Consider the following 23897-nt stretch of genomic DNA (forward strand, 5'->3'; position numbering starts at 1 on the left):
ATACGTTGATACTAATTTAATGTAATTCTTAAATTTAAGAATGTAAAATATTTCCAAATGAACTTTCCTGTATGGTCTGAAAAATTAAATTCTATGGATAATGTGCAAATATTGATAAACTCATTGGTTGAAATTTCTGGAAGAAAATCGCAGCTTTGATTATAAAATTGACATCTGTGTCAATCGAGGCTGAAAGTTCATAATTCCTATTTAAATACACGATGGTTACAGGCCAATTATTGTTTTTTTTCAAACTATAATCCACGCTGAAAGTTAGTTATAAATTTCTACTTAAAATACACGATGGTTACAGGCCAAAAATTGTTTTGCGTTTCAACGTCATAATTAGTAACGACTGATTGGAACATGGTTTTCTTCATACATATGCTACAACACTTCATTATATGATCACGTGAGACCCTGCCAGAATGCTGTTAAATGAATACGCAGTCATCATTTTAGCTTACAGAGCACGTACTATTAATATCGTGTAAGATCACATCAACGTAAAAAGCAGTTGACATATGGTTGGATACTATTTAAAATGTCTATGTATAATTTTGACTTTATATTTTAATTCTATAAAACAAAAATAAAAATATATTATAAATGAGATAAAAAGTTAAATTAAATATATATTTTTTTATCTCTTCACTGAAAAAGAGATAAGACTATAAAATTGAAAATATAAATGAAATTAAAATCAAAGATAACCAGGGCAATATTGAAGGACGGTTAGCAAATTCTTTTTGGGCTCCAACTTACTTTTCTATTAATATATTCTAATACAAACAGAAATAGTTGAGGAAGTTACAAAAAATTAATTTACAACCGACAACTACCATCTCCACAACCATCCCAATTAGGTCATATATTTAAGGTCACAATCTCTTCCCTTCAACTTGTATTAGTTCCTCATCAAGATTGGAACTTACAGAACATTCCCTACCAAGGAAAGTTACAGACTATTTCCTACCAAGGAAAGATGACCAATCTTACAACCAATCAGAATCTTGAATATTTCTATATGAGATTAAACTTATGTCGGATTCCAGGCTAGGCTACCAGACAAACTCTTATAGAGTATTTTGCAGTTGGAAAATCAAACCCGTCCTTAATTTGATTGACATTCCGTGGATTATCTGGCAAATACCAGCATATTTCTCTCGAAGAGCTCCTGGCATGACAAAAAATGAGACCATAAGATTTGAACTTCATCTATTCATGTAGTTAATGCCATTCTGTCCCTAGGTACCAGATTCGCTTGAGCTCTTGTCGCTCTCCTGCCTGAGAACCAAAGAAAACTATTTTTATTGAAGAAAAGCATCTTGGACATAAGCAGTAGTTTTGAAGATAACGATTCTAATTTCACACTAAGCAACAATGACTAAGAAAGAATTTCTATTACCTAGTCAACCTTCCTGAGACATTTTTTTTTTTGACGACAAAAGATATATAAGATGGAATTTCATTGCCATATAAAAAGTGCTAAGACTCTTAATATGTGAGCATATATGCTCATTTGTTTTTTTTTTTTTTAAATTAATTTTTTTGTTCCGGCTTCTGTTTTTCTTTTTTTCCAGCCAACACTAAGCGTCTCTTTTGAATTAGCAGAATGAGGACATGCACCAAAGAGACTAACATCTACATTTGAAAAGCTTGAACCAACCTTCATCCTTTTCCAATTTCCTTCTGCTTCGCCAAAGAAGTCTAATTGGTGTACCAGAAAATCCGGCATCCACACGGAGTTGCTTCTCCATATATCGCCGATAAGTCTCAGGGAATAGTTTTGCATCATTAACAAAGAGAACGAATGTGGGAGGCCTAATAGCAGCCTGCAAAGCAAATTATCTTTTATTTCGTGCCATTGTAAGTTCATAACTACATAGAAATAAAGGAAAGCTAGGTTACACATGAAAACTGCAGTATGAATTCGGTGCAAAGAAATAGCAGGTGAAAACATATATCTACTACTTTTCTGGATTAAACTGAAAGAGAGAACTTGAAGAGTGATTTGCACAATTAAAAACTTAAAAGCATACAGTGAATACATATTTTCATAGACATCTTTTAAAAATCTAAAAGAACGAAAGATGTTTGTCTTTTAAGCAGTGAATCTTTTCAATAATTAATTATTTCATACAGCTAACTTAATTCCAGAAGAGAAATAAAAAAGTAATCAAGAAAGAACACATATGAAAGCATATGGTACAGGGTAACAGTAGTACCTGTGTGCAATAGTAAACACGTCCCCTCCTGCCACCACGGGTCCTAGGAGGAGATTTAAATGCTACCGCTTCCCGTACCACTTGGTTCAATATGGAAGTACTTAGCCTTCTTGATCTCTCTTTTTCTACAGTTCCAGCAGCAACAATTATCCTAGACACAGAACAATCATATTTATGTGTATCATTGCTTTTTCAAAAGGATTTACAGAAATAAAAGACTTGAGTACTGACGTTAATTGGATGCATAATGCAAGAAAATAACTTCTCTTAAAGCAATGATTACTGCAACTCATTCTATAAGAATCGTGTGCCATATGATTGCTGCTCACAAAAACACTGATGTTCTGACCAAGTAAACTTGTTTCCTAACAAAACCTGATGTAATTTAAGAGCATAAATGATAAAGTGTAAGTGCTCTTTCAATAATTGGTTAAAACAACCAGTTATTTCTTCTATAGAAGAGTTGAACTCTATGGCCAAATCATAGGAATTTAACCCCCTTCTTCTTATTCATTTGTTTGTAGGCCATAATTGCTCCTTAGTGCAAATCCTGTTAATTGCATTTCACTCATACCCATTGGGTATGTTTGCGTGCTAAACTATTCTACTTGCATGTAAGAGATGATACTACAGAAGTTTTTTCTTATTAACTTAAAACTTTTTGAACAGTTAATTGCCCGACCAATTATTTAATGATAATGAAACTCCATATCAGAAGGATACAAACATTAAACAACTCATTCTCAAAAATTTAGCTCACCTTAATCAGTCACAGTCTAATGATGTGATGAAAATAAGCAGAGGTCTTTTCGGGGTTGTCAGTCCAACAACTTAGAACATATATCCTGGTTGTTAGTCCAATAACTTGGGGACAACTAGTAGATTTACATCCCTCATTAACTTGCATTTAATTTATGCATTTCGAGATTCTAAGATGTTTCAAGAAAATTCAGAGTATCTGGTCAACAAGGTCACTATCTGCCAAGATAACTACAATAGTCCATATTCTCAGTTGTTTTGTTTTGGGTAAAAAATTTCATACCCTCAGTTGTTATTGATGGCATGTGAATACTTTTCCTCGTTGTAAGTATTCAAATACATCAAAAGGCTCGAATATCATTCATGATTTCATTTAATGGTACGGATGAACAATCCAAGACAACTGAGAAGCTGTAAAACAGTACACAATCATATTAACGAGTTCTACAGAAAGAAAGATAAAGCTGATGACAACGTACTTTTCAACACTATCACCAGCTATTGCAGTTGAATATACAACAGGTGCCCAGTCAAGAACACGGAGCTTGTCTCTAACATCCTGCTCGTAGTATGTAGCTGTTTGCTGGTTTTTATTAGGTATTGTGTCCCACTTGTTTACAACAATGAGACAACCTTTCCCTTCTTGTTCTATCCTTTCTGCAATCTTGCAATCCTAGGACATTTGGGCAAAACAGATAAGGTAATTAAAGGAATCAACGATGTAAAGAAAACAGCTAGTAACCCTTTAAAAGGACATGACAACTACATATTAAGACAGTGCCCCCTGAAAAACTATTCAAGTTCATGCCATCAATGACATTTATCCTAGTTATCAATTTTGCTTCTTAAATACATTAGATTCACTCAGCTTACAATCAAACATTAGACTTCTACACATCTCAATAACAACATTAAACAAAAATTCAAGCATGTTGTTTATCTAAAAGAAATGGTTAAATGTCATGCAATGTAAAGTTTACCTGCTCCGTGATACATGCCATGGCCTCAATGACAAGAGCAACAACATCGGAACGACGAATGGCACGAAATGCCCGGTTAACTGACAAAGCTTCAGTTGTACTACCTGATGAAGCTATAGCAGCCCTTCTTCTGATTCCAGCAGTATCAATGAGCCGGAACTTCTGAAAGACAGTTAACTACTGTATGAATGTTTTGGAAGTAATTAAAGTGCAAACACAAAGAAAGCCTAAGATATAATTCATTTCTCATCCTATCTCCCCTATTCAAGTAAGCAGAACTTAAGTTAACTGCAATTCTTAACTGCTAGTAGCCTCCTAATTTTTTTTAGCATGCAACCTAACAGGAAGTAAGTATGTCAGCAACCAATTTGGGGATGCAACCCAACAGAAAAGAAGCATATCATAAAGGATACTTTTCTCATATCAGCTTATAACCTGTTGGCTTCTCTTATGATACATAGATCTCGGAAAAAATCCCTTATAATATTATTTGAAGAGAAGACAAAAATGATATACGCATTCATAGCCATTTTACAGTGAATGAACAACTCAAAAATATCCTTCTGGAACTATAATTGTAAAGCAAACACACATATAATCTGTACTTGACACCTCCATACTTGTGACAGATTGATTCCATACCCAACCCAAAGCAAAATTTATAAGTAAATCTGATGGAAAGCAACCCCAACTAGCCATATCTATGCAGAAAGTGAACAATCACTCAACAATCTGTGAAGATCCATATGTTAAATGTTAAGAGGAAAGACCATGTAACCTGTGTTACTCAAAAAGAATAAATACCATCCATAAATTAACAAATTATGCATAACTTATAATATGAGAGTTCTCAACCAGCATACCTGGGAATTAGGTCCAGTAAATTCGGTATCAATAGCATCACGAGTGGTACCACTGACAGGGCTAACAATTGTTCTATCCTCACCAACCAATGCATTTAAAATGCTACTTTTACCTACATTTGGTCGGCCAACAATTGCAATTGATGGAACATAGTTTTCTTCTTCATGAATATCCTCCTGATCCTAGTAATTGCAATAACCAATCAATTAGATCCTTGTTATACAATCAAGACAAAATAGAGACAGGAAAATAGTATTGGCTAGTTTCTTTATCCCTTGTTCACAAGTAAAAGACATTCTTTGGATGTCCATCGTCGGTAGGAAATGCGACACGGTATAGTGACCACATCAAGATATCCTATATTATTTTTCAAGTCACTGTTAAGTTAAATGAATATTATTTGTCCCAAAAGAGAGAACGGTCAATAGTATGAAAAAATTCGCAGAAGTTTTACTAAGACAAAGGTGAATATTTGCAAATCTAAGAATAAAACAAAAGAACAAGAATTAAGGAAATTATGAATGAAAACCAAACAACTAAATGGATGTATAGGAGAAAATCCTCCTAAAGGAAGCCTTGAAAAAAAAAGGAGATAAAGAATACTAAACTCCTTTTTCAAGTGATTGGTGTGACTCTACATAGGCCACATCCATGTCATAAGATTAATTTTCAATTCCAAATAAGTCGACCAGACCAAAACCAAATCTTCGTCATCTACAAACGATATACCTTGATGGGGACACTTGGGGCTGCTAAAGCAAAAATAGCACAGACTAAGTTCCTTACACTACTAATACAAAGTAAAATGTCAGCAAAACAAGTGCTATGCTGGTTAGGGTGTCCTACAGATTAACCACAGCTAATATCATCTCATACATTTCAGCTCAACCAGCAATTTGTGATATAAGTTTTCAAGATGCTAGTAGTGTAAAATTGCAAACCTCAACTTTTTCCAGTCCAGAACAAACAAGATCTAGAAGTTCTCCAGTTCCAGTCCCAGATAAAGCAGATATTGGAAGTGGTGAGAACCTGGTAGTCAATCAACCAAAATTTCATGTATCATTTAATAAAACAAGAAATTCAGAAAAGTCAAAGCCAATGGCTATATCCATGGGAACAAATGAGCTACAATAAAGAATAACAGGAGACAAAAATTTAAACCAAAAGGGAAGGGAATCATAATGTTTGATTCTCTAAGAGTCAATAACCAAAAATAATAAATAAAAATTTTAATAATTTTTAACCATTATCTTCAAAATTCTTGTCCTTCAGGTGGAGGTTCACCTAGGTTACATAAGGATAGGCTAGCATAAAAGTTTCCAGAGAACTAGCATGGCTTAAATCAAGGGTAGCACCCATTAAGTAATACCAAAGCCTCAAAGCAATTATTGATATATCTCATATACTATATAAGCCATAGTAAATGTTAAATTCCTGTTTCATTCAGTAGCTTGAATTACAAAATTGTCCAAACACAGCCCCAAATTAATCAGATAGAAGTTTAGAGAAAAATACTATCACAGGAAAAAGAGGCATCATTAAAAATTATTCTGACGCACATGCTCCGCTTTTTACCTGACAAACCAAACAGAAGGGTTTTCAAGAAGCAACAAAAATCCAGCTTACCCTAAGGACCAAAATTCTGATGCTTGCATAATTCCTTTTCGAGGAGATTCACACTTGTTCACTGCAAGAAGGATAAATTTATTTGAGTAGTTCTTGCGCAGCCAGTCTGCAATCTCCACATCAGCAGCTGTTAGACCTGCCTGTTAGTGTTAAAACATTATTTAGCATCTCAAAAACTTCAAAACTTATAGTCAAAATGAATAAACAAGCTAAGAATGTTGTAATAATGAGCACAATCCTATTAACACTTTTTGTCCAACTTTTTACGTAGTTGGTATATTGCAGAACAAATTTCTCCAATTTAAAATTTTCTGTAGTAGAACAGGGATTCAAACAGCCCTCCAACAGTATAGTTGTGGTGACAAATTGTCTGTTATAGTCAAATAAATAAACAAGCTAAGAAAGTTGTAATAATGAGCAAAAAAAAAAAAATCAAGACACAGCAGCCTGTACTTCTCTGCTATCAAAACTCCATCATGAAGTTAATTTGCTACAAGGGTCAAGTATATAACATCATGCTACTCAAAAAAATCTATGGAAAGCACATTTTGATGTTAACAGCTGCCATTTTTTTAAGCATTAGTACTACAAAGTAGTTATAGCCATAAATCTCCTTCCACTCTTTATATTATCTAAATTCACTGCCAAAAGCCACTAATATATCTTTAGATAATGACTCCATCAGTTTTTTATACCACATGCATACTATTCTCTCTTAGAAAATATTAGGCTATTCTTCAATCATTTCCTCCACTGAAGCACTAGTTATCTGATGAATAACAGCAGCTTCTGGAAGCTTTTTCTACCACACCTTTCCTTACTTGTCTGTGGTCTCCAGCAGTCTAAATCTTTAATTACAGCAACAGTTCAGATGGATAATAAAGAACTTAATACTCGGTCAATGATGCATCCATATGGATATCAGATCATGGGTTGTTCACAAGTTTGTGATCTCAATTACAGCAATCACTTATCCATGAATTCACGTCAAATTTAGAACCCAGGATCACCAGATTCATAGAATAAGAAATAAAATATGTTAACCCAAGAAGAAATGACAACCTTTCAACAAATTTACTTTATAAACACACAAAGTCTCTTTCAGAATTTTGTTTTACTCTCCCCTAAGTAAACTGTCAGTTTTGAATGTATTAGTTAAAAAAACAACAAATTAAAATAAAAGCTCGTTATCCCAAAAGAACAGTAAATTTAAAAGCTCCTATCAATAACCCATATGCCAAAAATTACCTGGCCATCAACAAGGAATATGATGACTGATGATTCTTCCACAGCTGCTGTAGCTTGTTTCTCAATCATAGAGGGCATCCTAGCAATAGCTGCCTCCCTCGAGGCCTGTGGGATCTCATCCATGCCAATGGTTGTTGAAACAGCTAATTCTTCCATAACACCAGCAGGTGATTTTGAAACAGTGAGAACGCCCCCAGTGTCCACCACCATAAACTCATGTTCTCCCCAGAAAGATCTACCATACAAACGATCCCTGGTTACCCCAGGTTCATCCACAACAATAGCCCGGTTACCCTGACATAGTTTGAAGAAAATAATTCTAACTTCCAATAATGGACCAAGATAGCTTGTGAATATGACCCTGCAGGTAGAGTTGGCTGTCCTCCTATGTAGTATGTACTAGAACCTATGTAGTATGTACTAGAAAGAGAACTAGACTAATATCAAACTAGAAAGATGAAAGCATTATGCAATTACGTACCCCAACCAGACGATTGAATAGTGCTGATTTGCCAACATTTGGCCTTCCAACAATCGCAACTTTTGGAAGAAGATGATCAGGGATCTACAGGCGTAATTTGGAGATGGTGTTAGTAACAGAAACGCTATTAAAAAGGTCATATTGTACTCCATGTTTTCCTTTCTAATCATCTCCTCATTCCTCTAGATGATATACACAACGAGCACAGTTTTAATCTGATGTCAAGACAAAGTCTAGCATATATCCCAGATAAACTGAATACAAGATGTAAATGCATTTGGGACTTTGAAAAATTAAAAAGGAATAGGGTTTTTCTTATCCATTTCTAGCATCAATGAGTTGCAGCTGAGGAAAAAGTTTACCAGGCTGTCAAAAGAATGAACAACGGAGTAAAACTGAAAACTAATTTCACCTTTGCTGAGACAACTACATAAATGTTCAGGAAAACAAGATGATAGAATGATTATGAAAAGTAAATCTGTTTGTCAAATAGGATTGAATGGAAGAGAAAAAAACAGAGAGTAATTTTTTTCAATAAAAATAGTATAGTATTATTCATTCACAAGCACCAAGGGCTGCAGACCCATGCACAAAGTTATTTACATATTAATCAAAGAAAAAAGAACAAAGAGTGATGAACTAACAAGAAATAGGAAATCATTAATTCTTGCCAATGAGGTATGAAAATGATCAAAGAAAAAGTCACTAACATTTTTAGTTGTACCCTTACGCCGTCTATCCTTCCCACGGGCTTCCTTTCTAATATCCATCTCATCTTCTGATAACACATCTAACACAAAGCCAAGTGTGAATAACTCTTGTCAGTGTGAATCATAATAGACAAAAGGAAAAAAAACTCTACAGATTAAGGGAAAATGAATGAGGCAATGAAATTTCAAATTTGCATTTATATATTTTAATTTACAAAATATATGAGAAATTGAAAAGTAATAAGAACAAACCAAACAGAACCAACCAATCTATGAAATCTGCTCGCATGTTTATATTCATGCAATTTTCAATCCTAATCCGCTCCATCGTTATACCAAAAATATACATCGGACTAACTTTTCTTGCGTTTCGGCAAGGTACTAGGTGAGTTCAAATTTCTCATTCTAAGACAACAGAGGAACTCATGCGACAAAGAACCAGGCCAATAAGCAACAACAAATAAGCATACACGTGTAAAAACGCTCTTATCAACTGGCAATTGCTTGAATTCAGTTAAGAGAAGTTACCGAGTTTCAGTTGACTAGATAAGGAGGAGGAATACTCTCGAACAGCGTCCTTAGCTTCCTTTTCAAGAGCAGAGACATCAACCACGAAATCCTCGTCCTCGTCATCGTCATCGTTATAAACACTGTCATGCTCATATATCTCTTCTTCATATTCTTCTCGTTGGAATTCCTCCAAATACTGCTCTTCTTGCTCTGTATCACCAACACCCGAGGATAACGAAGAGACGGACAAGCGAGGAAGAAAGAAGTGAGAGGTAGGGACGGAAAGAGATAGAGTTGGAGCAGAATGGGAGAGAGAGGTAGAAGGTAAAGAAGGAGAAAGCCTAGATAAGTGAGCGAAGAAAGAGAGCGATCTTGCGAAGAAGAGACTACCAGCTACAGCTGACATTTTTGAGAGTGGACAGACTTGTATGGTTTGGAAATGGAAGGCTCATCCTTTAGCCGTTAAAGGGGGAGGGATTTTGTCTTATCAGTTATGGGCTTCGAGCGAAAGTGGTGGCGCAAGATAAACGCCCTGCTCTAAAATGTACCCGGACGACACGAGACCATTCTCTGTTTTTCTCTTAATGGTTAACCGGCAGTGATTTCAGTCTAGAGTATGCAAATATATTTTTAACTTTTTAGATTCATATACTTAATATAAAATGTGATTCATTAAAAATAAAAAATAAATTTGAAATAATTAAAAATCTAGAGTTAGTAGATAAAAATATTTCTAACCTAAAACCTTTAGATATATATATATATATATATAAGTTATTGTAAACCATAAAATTATTATAAATAATAAATAGATGAAATTAATAAAATATTTTTACTATTACTTTTTTAAAATTTAATTTTTTCCAACACTTGGACATACATGAGATATACATTAAACTGGCCGATAAGCCAAACCACGATTAAAGCTGGCCCGATTTATCTGAGATGGTACACAGAATTTATTTACCAAAAATACACTGACCATTAGAAAATAAATAAATAAAATATAGCCAAGTAAATATAAATAACTCCCAGCAGTGAAAATTATATACGGGCACTAGCGGTGAGCTTCATTTGATGCCATTTTATATACAGACTGCTGATTTTCAACTCCCGGATTCTGTCGTCTGAATTCAGAAAATCACAGGCATTCCATGTCCATGGAACATCAAGACCTTCTGCCTGCCACTTCCCTTTCGAGGGTTTCCAGCTGCTTCACCGAAATTCTGGAGGTTACCGGCAGGCTAGCGGCAATTTGATCAGGATATTTTCTGCTTAAGCACTGACCATATCCGTATTATCTGCACTGTTTCGACCAGACTCAACAGGAATCTCGGGTTTTACCTTTATCTTAATTGGTTGCCCAATCTTCGATTTATCTTCCATTCTTGCAATCTCAAGAGCTCTTGCACACACAGGAAAATTTTGATCGTCCCAAGAGTCTAAAATTACTCCAGAACCTATACAGGTTCTTCCCTGATAGAACGCTGCAAATTGTCCAGCTGCCAGACCTTGATCATCTTCAGATAAGTGGACAACTGCAACGTTCTCACAGCCTTCATGCCCCAACTCCATTTTAAAACTGCACTTGTAAAAGCCAGGGCCATGTCTGACCTGGACGTATAAAAATACATTATCATATAAAAATATATGTTAGCATTGACATTACCAAAATAAACACACTCTCCTGCTAGTTGATGGTGAATAAATAGGACTGCTAGTTGATGGTGAATAAATAGGACGAAGCCAAATATATCTGGATTTTGGCCACATGTTTTTTGCTAGCATCAAACATACAATAACCAATCTAAAAGATCTGAGCATTCGTGTAAAAAACTCAGATTTTTTTTTTATTAAGGCTTATGCAGAAATCATATCTCAACCGTGAATTATAAGAATAGAAGTTTTCACCTTGCAGTGGAGCTCATTAGTCTGGTTTGGAGGCGTCCCATGAAGCCACTTTAAGGAGCCAACACGAAATAGGCGTCTCCTTTTGTCAAATGAGAAATAATTTCTCGATACAAACACTACGTTGTTTTTGACATCCTTCTCAACAACATACCTGCATATGATTCACCAATAAGGAACAATAAAAAAAAACTTGAAAAGGAAAATGAATAAAGAGTAAGAAAGACTATTATTGTTTAAAATAATAGCAGATAATTAAGTAAAATTGCATGTTTGAGCATATGAATCATATAAAACTAAAAACAAGGTCTGTACATCATCAAATGCTGCACAATCACATTATAGCATATACAAAACAGTAATGAGAAAAGCCACCAGAATATCAATCCAAAACATAAAAGTGCATATGTTTATGCATCATAACTGAAGATTGAATATTTTACTATTCAGAAGAAAGGAGAGAATACCATGGTCCTCCAGGCAGACGTAGACCTTGACGTTGACCTATTGTATAGAACCAAAACCCCCGATGATTACCAAGATAATCCCCTGTTTCAGCTTCCAATATAATACCTTCAATCTCCCCTATGTGTCTCGCAACAAATTCACTAAACTTGATCTAGAACGAGAAACAATTACAGGAAGAATTAAAACCACAAATCATGTGCTTGTACTAGTAAACCACTTTGACAAGAAATAATAACTCAGAAATGAAGAACGCCAGAAAATTCAGTATTTAGAAATCAAAACAAAGAAAAAATAGAGGTTAGAGTTCTCCATTTAAAGTTTTCAATCCAAATTGATGATACAAGAAATACCAAAAGAATAAATTAGAAGTAAAGTAGAACTAAGCTCAACTTCATGCTCATCCTCCCATTCAAGCCACTCAACCTTCCTTATATTTCAAGTGACCAAAAAAGACGCCGGCACGAACAAAAAAGAATTAGACTGGCATACTACTCCAAAATATACTTTTTTGAGAGATACTCTAAAATATATATCAAGAAGCTTGTCGTGAACCTTTTCTACCGGTGAAAATTTCACATTAAATGAAATTAGGTTGAGTATTGCTATGGGATTACCTTTCCAAGGAAACATATTCCTTGTGAATCCTTCCTATCTTTGTTAGGCAGATTAAATTTTGCGGCTAACTTGCGAACTTCATCCTGCAGGAACAGGGAATGATACAACTGCATTACAAATGCAACAAGCTGTGCGGAGTAGTAATGTCAATGGCTACATAGTCATTATTGAAATGATAATTCATGATACTCATGAGAAAGTCCCAAGAACTACCAGATATACAATGAACACTGCTCTCATATTATGTAGCAAGTACTATTTAGAAAATTATTCACAACAATAATTGGAAGGGAACATAAGTAATCCTTGCATACCTTTGGGATGCAACCAAGTGGGAAAATCAATCGTTTAAGCTGAGCTTGTGAGAGATGTGAAAGGAAGTAAGTTTGGTCCTTGACCTACAGATTTAAACTAGGAAATTCAAAATCTGATAGTATTTAATACATCACTCTGAATTCGTGCAAATCACAAGTGATAAAACATAGAAGCTACATAAATAAGCAAAGTCGATAGGGCGAAAATGGACTTTTCAAACTTTTATGGACAAGGTTTGCACACATGACCACAAAGAAAAATGCAGACCTATTGCCTTTATCCTTCTCATAACTCAACATGGCAGATAAAAGTGTGAAAAGTAGGGATAGAATGTTTAGGATTCAACTTGTCATTAATAGTTAATAGTATGAAGCTGAGAGTTTGAAACCAATCAGCAAAGTTTAAAGTTTAAATTACCATTTCATTTGACATTACAAATTCCATACCATTGCAAAGCAACAAAATACTTGAAAACCTACAAATTGGGACATAAAGAGAGGAGTGTTGAACATGCACAACATGCACACACATATGGCCATAAGCTAGATGTCATAGCAAAGACATATTTTGACATTCAAGAAGTTGTTAACACAAAATACAATTATCTATGGATAAGATAAATTTATTTCTTCTTGTCTTTTCATACACTGGAAAACAAATTAAAGAAACTGCAATGCCTTGAGGGTGTTTAGCTGTGGAAAAGATCTTTCACAAGAAAATTTTCCAGAAAATGCCAAAAAAATGCTCAGTTGATATTTTTTTTCTCTTTTTTCTTGGAAAATTTGTTTTACCAATATGCATAAGATGGACCCTTTTTCCCATTTGCTCCTGCAAAGGAGTGCAAATAGTCCAAGACATTTTGCAATTCCTTTCTTTCAATATTACTCATAGAATAGCCACTGGAATGAGCAAGCAAGCCCATATCTCATCAATCACTAATTGACAGCTGCTCAGGATCTAGGCATTCTAAGTTTCACAACCTTCACAGCCCTGATCAATCATCACCAAAGGATAAGATGGTTGTGGTTTTATTCTCGTGAAGGTTGAGCTTGTTTTCCATTTAATGGAATTATAAACATTGTTGGTTCCATGCCTAAGAGGTCTTAAATATTTTGTCTGAAGGTTAGAGAAAATGTATAGAACCTAAAGATAGTTCCTCTTCTTTACGAAAGATGTAAACTTCTCTTGTAAATGGTTGACACACCCTTTTTGTGTCACTTTTTATCACTCCTTTTTGCTCTCTCTACAAACAAAAGCTCAACCAAAAAGTTTTCATGTTTTCATTGCCAAAAAATTGTTTCCAATTCTATTAACTAAAAACTATTTCCAATTATCTTTTATAGGAAAACAAAAGTAGAAAAGGGAGATAAAAATAGAGTCAGAAAATTGTCGAGTGTAAGCAATCTTGAAGTTTTCCATCTCAGAGTAGCATTAATCTTTTGATGACATGCATATTGAAAATACATGTTTACAAGGAAAGGAGCAACTAAATGTTTACTGTTTTGAATAAAAAGCTAAATCTGAAAGTTCTAAAGCTTCTGATGATCAGCCATATGAACAGATAGCAATAAATTCAGAAGAAAAAATTAGTGTAATTGCATGGCTCCAGTAGTTACCATGTCTTTTGATAGTTCCAAAACAGAAGGCTCATCAATTTGATCAGTAGAAGGATGAATCACATTGGCATAATGCCCAGAAGCGATGTAATCATATTTGAAGCTACTGATGGCATCCATGAATGCTCCTGAAAATTAAAATTCAACACAAAACTATATCATCACTTTAGCTGAACAACATTAAAAATATCTGCATCCTTAAACTATAGATGAAATAATTTCTCTTGCAAGCATACCCTCCTCACAAGAGAGAAAGGCGGGAAAGAGAGCCTCAGCAAGACCATACCAAACTTTATTCTTGTATTGCAGAGAACGTCTGGGTTAGGAGTACGGCCACATTGATACTCTGCAATAATGTAGGACACCTGAAACATGGACACATATCTTTCATAAGCAATCCATTCTAGTTCACCAAACAAATGCATGAAAGAAGCAAAGAAAGGAACAGCGGAATAATCAACAGAAATTATTGGTACAGAACCATTCCAAATAAAAGCAAACGTGAGAAATCATACATCTAATTGGCTTGTTAAACATAAGCAATAGGATACAGAAAAAAAATTGAATATAGAGAAGTAGAAGCCTGGTCGAAGATGGCAATACATACAACATTCTCCCAATATTCGTCTGTCAGATGAACAACTTCTAGAGGCACATTAACCTGAAAATACACGGCAAGTTAGTTTCACTCCAAAAATATCTCCCTTGCACCCGTATTGCAAACCTGGAACTAAGATAACAAAATCACAAATACCAAAGTGAATGCTAAAGTCACGCATGTGGGAGTACCATGCATGTAAATGAGAGTAATAGCCAAGAAAAACAAGACTTGTCAGATTCCACGTTAAGGCAACAAATTACTAATTGAAGCTTCAAATGAAAAGTTAGGTCCTAATTGCTAAGAAGCCATTTCCATCAAATGAATGGAGAGTAAAAGCAAAACTGTAAATACACCTAAACGAACTAGAAAATACAAAATGGTAACCTGATCACAAACAGCTTTAGCATATTTCAAATCTTCCTCCCATGGGCATTCTGTCCAGAAGTTCTCGAAGTCTTCCTACATAAAAACAAGAATCAGAACCACCAGAATTAACTACTACTTCTATAACAAGTTTCTTTTTTGAAATAAAAGTGAAAAATGTTATTCACAGAGATAAAAAGGGGGTACCACCCGTATACAAAATAGCTACCTATCTACTTCTATAACAAGTTAATCCCCAGTTTCATTGATGACCAATATATATTTGTTTAACGCATATAAACATAGACGTTCAAGGCACTATCTTCATTCTTTTTCCCATGTATGTGACTACAAATAGCATGGAGGGACCAAAAATAGACTCCAAACTTTTTTTCCATCTTATCAGAGAAGAGAACTACAAAACTTTCAGCACTTCTCTTGCCAAAAACCAAGCCAAAAAATTAAGTTTCGGACTTTCCCCCTCGTTATTTCAAAACCTAATCGAACAAAATTACCGTTTTAACCTTCAAATAATAGACAACAAAAGCTCAACCTCTTGAACAACTAAAAGATTTACTTTGCAACCACAGCATTAAAAATAAGCAAATAGAAGAAATCTAAGCAGGAAATCATAAACGTGCACAGATAACAACCATTTATGCATTGCAAAAGTTTATAGTACATGGTAATAGTTACTTGGAACCAAATTTTGAGGTAGAACGCAGTGCAAGAGTGGCCGGCGGCATGGAGGAGGCGCAAAGCAACGCTGCTATCAACGCCGCCGCTGACGAGAACGGCGACGCGGAGGCGCTTATGGGGCATGGAGCAAGAGAGGTAGGGTTCGAGAGCGGCATTACCGTGATTACTGCTGAAGGAGAGGAGCGTCTTTGGGGAAGAAAGTGACAAATCTATGGAGGAAGAGAAAGAAACTGGTCTTTGAGAGAAGGTGAGAATCGGGGAGCGAAAAGGGAGAATAGGCTTGACGAAGGGGGTGATTTGAGACAGAACTGGTCTCAGCTTCACTCTCAGCGTCATCTTTTGATGGCAGCGCAAACTTGACGGCCGGATTCGTGTTTTTCATGGACATATTTTTATCACTAATTATTTTAAATTATTTATGATGCACACAAACATGTAACTTAATAAAAAGAAATTCAGAAATTATGGTGAGTTAATTTGGTTTTTAAAATTAATTTTAAACAAATTATAAATTATATGATAAATTATTTTTCCTGCATAAATATATTATAATTGATTATTTTTAATTTAATTGTAAAAATAGTTTTTTTTTTTTTTCCAATAAAGAATGGAAACTACTAATATAGAAATTATTATTGACATGTTCCTTCCTGAATGTTTAATTTAAACTATAATTAATTTTAAATGGAATTTGTCACAATAATTTAATAAAACGTTAGTGCTAAAAATAATTCGAATTATAATAAATTATAAATTATCAACTTTTTTTTTTGCAAATAAAAACTATTTTAATAAACTATTTATTATCAACTTCTTTATTTTAAATAAAAATATTATCCATAAATTATTTTTTCATTTGTTATTAACCTAAGCCGATCCGCACCGTTTTGCCTGCACGGCAAAATCTCGGCGCCCCTTGAGAATTACGTATTTAAAACCCTGAACCCTAACCTTGTTTCTTCTTTTAAACTCTCTAAAGCTGAGAGCCACTCTGCCTCTTCTTCTTCTATCTTTATTAGATCATCAAATCAGCGGCAATCTTCTATAGCAAGTGTAACGGGTACGTTCTGATCTCAGGTTTTGCTTCACGTGATGTTTATATTTCATCACTAGGTTTCATTTTCGGTATTTAATCGTACGCAATAAGAACCGTAACTATCAGTATCCTTATATATAGATATGCATAGAATTTTCATTTTCTTCGGTTTAGGTTTTCTTGTTCGAGTTGAAACTCTGTATAGTTGGTTGTTTTGGCACATTTACTGATTACGTATGTATATGCATATTCATAAACATATGCATATGTTTTGAATTTAAAACTCTTTTAAGAGATAACAAGTTTTTGACGTTTAGTAGTTAAAACTTTGGTTGTTTATCCCGTGCTATGATTTTTCCATTTGTCTTGCTCCTGTATGGGTTTGATGTTGGTAAAGACTCTCTTAATTGGAAGGGCTAATTTTAGTTGAAAAGTTGTGTTAATATTTATTCAAATGAATGAAAATTTTGATTTTCTTTGGGCTGAAATAGGAGAAAATTGTGCGTTTGTTCTTCTGTCCTATTGGTTACTCTTTAATCAAGAACAGAAACTTAACTGTTCTCTTTGTTGGTCTGGCAGAGTAATATTCAACTATGGTCCAATATAATTTTAAGAAGATTACAGTAGTCCCCAATGGGAAGGACTTCATTGATATCATCCTCTCTCGTACCCAACGACAAACACCTACCGTTGTACACAAGGGTTATGCAATATCCCGCCTCCGTCAGTTTTACATGCGGAAAGTAAAATATACTCAACAGAATTTTCATGACAAGCTCTCAACAATTATTGATGAGTTCCCGCGCTTGGATGATATCCATCCATTTTATGGGGATCTTCTCCATGTGTTGTACAACAAGGATCACTACAAGCTTGCTCTTGGCCAAATTAATACGGCAAGGAACCTGATCAGCAAGATTGCTAAGGATTATGTGAAATTGTTGAAATATGGTGATTCTTTATATCGATGCAAGTCACTAAAGGTTGCTGCCCTTGGACGGATGTGTACTGTAATAAAGAGAGTTAGCCCTAGTTTGGCTTACCTAGAACAAATCAGACAACATATGGCAAGGCTGCCTTCAATTGACCCAAATACTCGAACAATCTTGATTTGTGGGTATCCCAATGTTGGCAAGAGCTCATTTATGAACAAGATAACTAGAGCTGATGTGGATGTTCAGCCTTATGCTTTTACGACAAAGTCACTCTTTGTGGGCCATACAGATTATAAGTATCTGCGGTACCAAGTAATCGATACTCCAGGTATTTTGGACCGGCCATTTGAAGATCGCAACATAATTGAAATGTGCAGTATTACGGCTTTGGCACATCTACGAGCTGCTATATTATTCTTCTTAGATATCTCAGGTTCATGTGGTTACAGTATTGCACAACAGGCAGCACTTTTTCACAGCATAAAGTCTTTGTTTATGAATAAACCATTGATCATTGTCTGCAACAAGACTGATTTACAGCCATTAGATGGCATATCTGATGAAGATAGGAATTTGGTCGTGGAAATGAAAGCTGAAGCCACGAAAACTGTGATGGGTCAGGGAGGTGAGCCTACAAGTGAGGAAGGGGTTCTATTGACAATGAGCACTTTGACTGAAGAAGGAGTGATTGCTGTGAAGAATGCTGCTTGTGAAAGGTTATTGGATCAGAGGGTAGAACTAAAGATGAAATCCAAAAAGATCAAAGACTGCCTAAATAGGTTTCATGTTGCCATACCGAAACCTCGGGACCAAAAAGAGAGGCCACCTTGTATCCCTCAGGCAGTTTTGGAGGCTAAAGCTAAGCAAGCAGCTGAAGTGGAGAAAAGGAAAACTGAGAAGGATTTGGAGAATGAGAATGGTGGTGCTGGCGTCTATTCTGCTAGTTTGAGGAAGAATTATATGTTGGCTGATGATGAATGGAAGGAAGATATAATGCCCGAAATTCTTGATGGTCATAATGTGTATGACTTCATTGATCCTGATATTTTATTTAGGCTTGAAGAGTTGGAACGAGAAGAAGGTGTTCGACAGGCAGAGGAGGAAGAAGAGGATTTTGAAATGGATGGTATGGAGTTGACACCAGAAGAGCAAGAAGCATTGGCAGAGATAAGGAAAAAGAAAAGTTTGCTTATTCAAGAGCACAGGATTAAGAAAAGCACTGCTCAGAACAGGTCCATTGTGCCAAGGAAGTTTGACAAGGATGGGAAGTTCACAACGGAGAGAATGGGCAGGCAGCTATCAGCTTTGGGTCTAGATCCTTCTTTGGCAATTAATCGTGCCCGCAGCAAGTCTAGGGGCCGGAAAAGAGAGAGATCACCTGAGCGGGGAGATAATCATGATGCTGACAGTATGGATGTGGATGAGAACCAACTGAAGAAGAAACTGAGATTGAGGTCCAGATCACGGTCAAGGTCAGTGTCAAGGCCTCCAAATGAAGTTGTTCCTGGGGAGGGCTTCAGAGACTCTGCTCAAAAGGTCAAAGCTCTTAAAATTGCCAAGAAATCTGTCAAGAAAAGGAACAAGGATGCTCGTCGTGGAGAAGCTGATAGAGTTATACCTACACTTAAACCTAAACATTTATTTTCTGGGAAACGGTCAATTGGAAAAACTCAGCGCCGTTGAATACTCAAGGTACTTATTGAAAGTGGCATTTCTGTTCATTATATTAGATGCGGGCATGTGAGAATATTGCCATCAGCATGTGGTGAAGTTCATCAAGTGTTTGAGAACTACTTTTTTTTCTATTTTTGAGAAGAAAACTATTATATGATAGGCTTCTAAATTACTTGGATTATCCTTGCTTCAACACTAAAGGTGATAGAGACTGATAATCACCAAGTCCTACCTGCTCTAGGGAGAAAAGCAACTTCCAGTTTGGAACAGCGTTATTATTTCTGTCACTGGTCATCTTTTACGTGGGTGATATAGAGCTCATATTTTTCAATTAAATCAACTTTTATGACCTTTATTTTCTATGGACTTGGACAATTTTGGTTCAAGTAGAGGCATTTTTCCCTGATTTGCATTGTATGTTTTGTTCCTTTCACATTTTTGGAACAAGTTAATTTCATTAAATTGTTATTCTGTTTACCTATTGGTTCATGCCCACCTTTACAGCCTTTCTGCGACAACTTCTACACTTGCTGCACCCAGATTTAGATATGTAAGAAGAATACATTCTTATAAACACAATCATGTCTTACAAAGTTTTCGTAGTAATCAAATGGTGTTCAATTTATGAAGTACCTCGTGTTTTTTATTCTTAGTAATTGATTTGGCATACAGGCAATATGATCCACATTAATGCAAGAATTATTGTTTGTCCTTTCAACATATCTGGTGTTAGTAGATTGCTCCATTTGTTTGTCAGTGCTGAATTCATTCGGTTTTGCAGGGAATGTTGGTTCATCGTGCTGGTTCGTTTCACATTAATGCAAGAAGTCGCGCGGTTCATTTGATTTGTTTGTCTGCTGAGGAGAGTGATTGTTCATCTTCTCTGTGCTGTTTTGTTATAAGAGTACAGATACTCCTATTTTAGATTAAGCAGCAGTTTTGTGTGAGACCACCACGAGTCAATTTTGTAGGCCATGAACCTTATTTGGCATGTAGTGTTCTATTTTGGCTCTCCATTTTTTTACCCCTAGTCTCGGACTTTTAGTTACTGTTATTGTGCTCAGTAAACAGGAATTCACTTCTAAGTGTCATTTCTGTCCATTATTGAATCATATCATACAACATAATTAATGTCAACACAGTGTAATTTTCATTTTCAAGCCGATATTTTCTTGGAGATGAATAGCACAATGTCTTAACAAACTATCTCGGCATTGTCAGATCCACCTGGATCCAGCTACAGCCTGGCATCTTCTTTAGGCCGCAGCACCTCATCTCATCCCGAATCCTACCAGCATCTTCCCATCTATTCAGACTTGCATAAGTATTCGACAGTAATGCAAAAGCACCGGCACCAAATCCTTTAACATCTTGTAGCTCCAGTCTCGCTCCCAAAACATCACCATGAACCTTGCAAGCATTCAACAGAGTTTCCATAATAGTTCTGTCAGGCTGATTGTCAGGCATATCCCTAGCCAAAGCCTCCGCTTCCTCTAAAAGCCCAGCTCGGCCATACATATCAACCATGCATGCGTAGTGCTGAATTCGTGGTGCAGTCCCACAGAACCGAAGCATACCTTTGAATAACATTTCCCCTTGATCAACCAAACCCGAATGGCTACAAGCAGACAACAATCCAACGAATGTTATATCATCCGGGACAACCCCGGTAACCAGCATTAGCGCAAAGACCTCTAAAACTTGCTTGCCAAGGCCGTTCATTGCTAACCCACTTATCACAGTGCTCCATGATATCAAATCGCTGCATTTCATCATGTCAAAAACTGAAACCGTCGCACTCACATTCCCGCACTTGACGTACATGTTCATCAATGCGTTCCCCACAGAAGTATTCATCAGAATATCATTTTCCCGTGTGTTTATATACGCGTGAATCCATCTTCCCAAACTCAGAGCGCCAATGGAGGAACACGCCGTCAATATGCTGACTAACGTGACTTCATTTGGTTCAGCTTCTCCTCCTCGCACCAAGGTTTGGAACACCTCAAAAGCCTTCTCACAATGCCCTCTCTGCGCGTAGCCACCCACCATGGTTGTCCAGGAAACGATATCTCTGTCAGGCATTTTCTCAAACAGGAGCTGCGCGCTGAACAAAGACCCACATCTTACGTACAGGTCCAACAAAGCATTCTGCAAAAATACATTGCTCTCCTCCAAGTTCCTCACGGAATAGGCATGAATAGCTCTGCCAAGCCTGTGGGCTTCTAAACCAGAACAAGCCGATACAACACTAACGAGAGTGAAACAATTAGGTTTTACATTCATCGACCTGAACATAACAATTGCTTCTTCGCCAAACCCACACCTCGAAAGCCCTGAAATGATAGTCGTCCATGACACCACGTCCGGGCACGATATGGAGCCGAAGAGTTTGCGGGCGGAAGTGACATCGGCTTCTGTTAAGTAGAAATTAAGCAAGGTGTTCTGCGTAAAAACGTCTGACGAGTGACCTGATTTTATGACACGGCCATGGATTTCAAGGCCTTTGTGGTGGGCATGGACGAAGGTGCATGCCCTCAGGGCATGGTTGAATGTGTAGTTGTCATGTGAATTTGGGTGCAGAAGCATTTGGTTGTAGAGGGGAAAAGCATTTTGCGGGATGGATGAGGTTGCCAAGAGCTTCAGCAATGGGTTTAAGGTGTGGTGGGGTTGCAGGGTTTTGATGATTTGTGCATGGATTTGGCTTATTTGTTTGTGGGTAAGAGTCAGTTTAGGAAGATAAAATGGCATGCTCTGTCTTTTGATTTAATGCATGGTTCTATTGAATTATGGTTTTGGTCAAGTATGTGGAGGACCTACGAGTAATTTTATGTTGAGATTTTAGGACTTGGAAGCTCAATCTGTCTCTAGAAATTTCTTGTCACGAGAGAATATTAGATTTGAGGGATGATTATTTTAACTCATTGTGAGTATATCACAGCAGCTCCATAATATAAATAAAAGAATTCTATTTATACACTTTATAAAAATGTTTAATTTTAAACATGAGACGTTCGAGTTCAATATGTGTGTTTTATAGGTAACTTTATGAACGAAATTCAATCTGAATCTCATTTGGAGATGAGATTCAATATATGTGCTTGGAACCCTTAGTTTAAGCTTCAATTATCATTGTTATATTTGTATACTTTATAGAAAACTCAATTTTAAATATGACATATTCAAGCTCAACATATGTCTCATAAATAAATTTATGAGTTAAAATTTGATCTAAATATCGGATAGGAATAAGATTCGGCAGAAGTTGTGTGTGCAATACCAACTAAGTTAACTGGCAGAATTCAGCATTTTGCCTTGACAATCACCAAGTTAAAGCATTTCTGGAGGTTAGTTGTCTTTCTTGAACCTGTAAAAAGCTCCATGGCTTTTAGTTTCTTGTCCCCTTATCTAACAATTGGGATATTTATTCTTCGCAGTTTCTAAGCAAACGAACCTTGAGTTCTTGCCATAGAAGACAAGTTTCTGGTTAGTGGGTATCTGCTTTGACCATTTTTTATATATCACACTTTTGTTAATGTTGGTAACTTCACCATCTTCAAGTCTACGCCATTAGCTATATATATACATATATATATGTATGTATGTATGTATGTATGCGCACATAGTCTTGTGTTAGTCACGATTTTGTACCACACTTTTGGCACCATGCACATAATCTAGTCGATTAAAGTACAAGCCTAGTTATGTTTGTATTACTCATAAGCAACATCAAGTAATTTGATCAGTACACTTATCAAAGAATCATTGTTAACATAATTACTAATTTATTTGAGAATAAATTCTAGATTGAAACTCATTGATTTTCCAATTGGAGAGCTGTGTTCCTGGACTTGATTACTTGGGTTATAAAGTTAGATATCAATTGGTAAATTATTTCTATGTGCTTGTATATACTGTTATTACTAAGGACTCTGTTGATTATGCTTTTATTTTTAGTAATAGTAAGAGAAACTTTCCGAATTATGTATTTAACCATTTAATATTATGTAGTATTAATATTAAATGATCACTTACAACATTTCTAAATTATTACAAAATACTAAAAGAGTATCTTGAGACGTAATTCCTTCAAATAGAGGAACTCCATACGGGCTACATTTCTCTACAAAACAATTGGCTAAAATAGAAGAGCGAAAACATGTGAAGATTTTCTATTTTGTCAAATTTTTCTTTCCATCTAGATTTTTTTGGAGCTTACGCATTCATCAAGTTTGGGTTACTTTTCGGCTAGTTTTTCTAA

At 35.7% G+C, this 23897-nt stretch overlaps 2 protein-coding genes and 1 pseudogene across 3 annotated transcripts; 1 reads left to right on the forward strand and 2 right to left on the reverse strand.

The window, feature by feature from the left end:
- Window positions 1–735: 735 nt before the first annotated feature.
- Window positions 736–16372, reverse strand: LOC110811809 (uncharacterized). The gene is made up of 23 exons (XM_022038387.2): window positions 15989–16372; window positions 15314–15388; window positions 14936–14989; window positions 14615–14693; window positions 14329–14456; window positions 12712–12795; window positions 12397–12480; window positions 11782–11933; window positions 11318–11468; window positions 10683–11020; window positions 10504–10616; window positions 9425–9856; window positions 8897–8976; window positions 8187–8270; window positions 7706–7999; window positions 6458–6597; window positions 5773–5860; window positions 4831–5013; window positions 3968–4129; window positions 3467–3660; window positions 2229–2379; window positions 1670–1835; window positions 736–1287 (listed from the first exon to the last, which is right to left on the reverse strand). Exons 1-23 carry the CDS (start codon window positions 16325–16327, stop codon window positions 1223–1225), a joined length of 3636 nt encoding a protein of 1211 aa, XP_021894079.2. The 5' UTR covers window positions 16328–16372; the 3' UTR covers window positions 736–1222.
- Window positions 16373–16895: 523 nt separating this feature from the next.
- Window positions 16896–20773, forward strand: LOC110811818 (nucleolar GTP-binding protein 1-like). Of its 2 annotated transcripts, XR_015817557.1 has the most exons (4): window positions 16896–17051; window positions 17607–19654; window positions 20141–20186; window positions 20418–20773. XR_015817557.1 is itself a non-coding variant. In XM_088214984.1 (3 exons), the coding sequence occupies exon 2, from the start codon at window positions 17621–17623 to the stop codon at window positions 19643–19645; it is 2025 nt and encodes a 674-aa protein (XP_088071110.1). In that variant the 5' UTR covers window positions 16896–17051; window positions 17607–17620; the 3' UTR covers window positions 19646–19654; window positions 20418–20773. The 2 variants fall into 2 exon arrangements, 1 of the variants encoding a protein (XP_088071110.1); XM_088214984.1 differs by lacking the exon at window positions 20141–20186.
- A 66-nt stretch (window positions 20774–20839) lies between these two features.
- Window positions 20840–22387, reverse strand: LOC110811816 (pentatricopeptide repeat-containing protein At1g08070, chloroplastic pseudogene; annotated as a pseudogene).
- Between the last annotated feature and the right edge of the window lie 1510 nt (window positions 22388–23897).

This window comes from Carica papaya, chromosome 3, assembly GCF_054855325.1.
Source record: "Carica papaya isolate Zhongbai chromosome 3, ASM5485532v1, whole genome shotgun sequence".
Lineage (NCBI taxonomy): Eukaryota > Viridiplantae > Streptophyta > Magnoliopsida > Brassicales > Caricaceae > Carica > Carica papaya.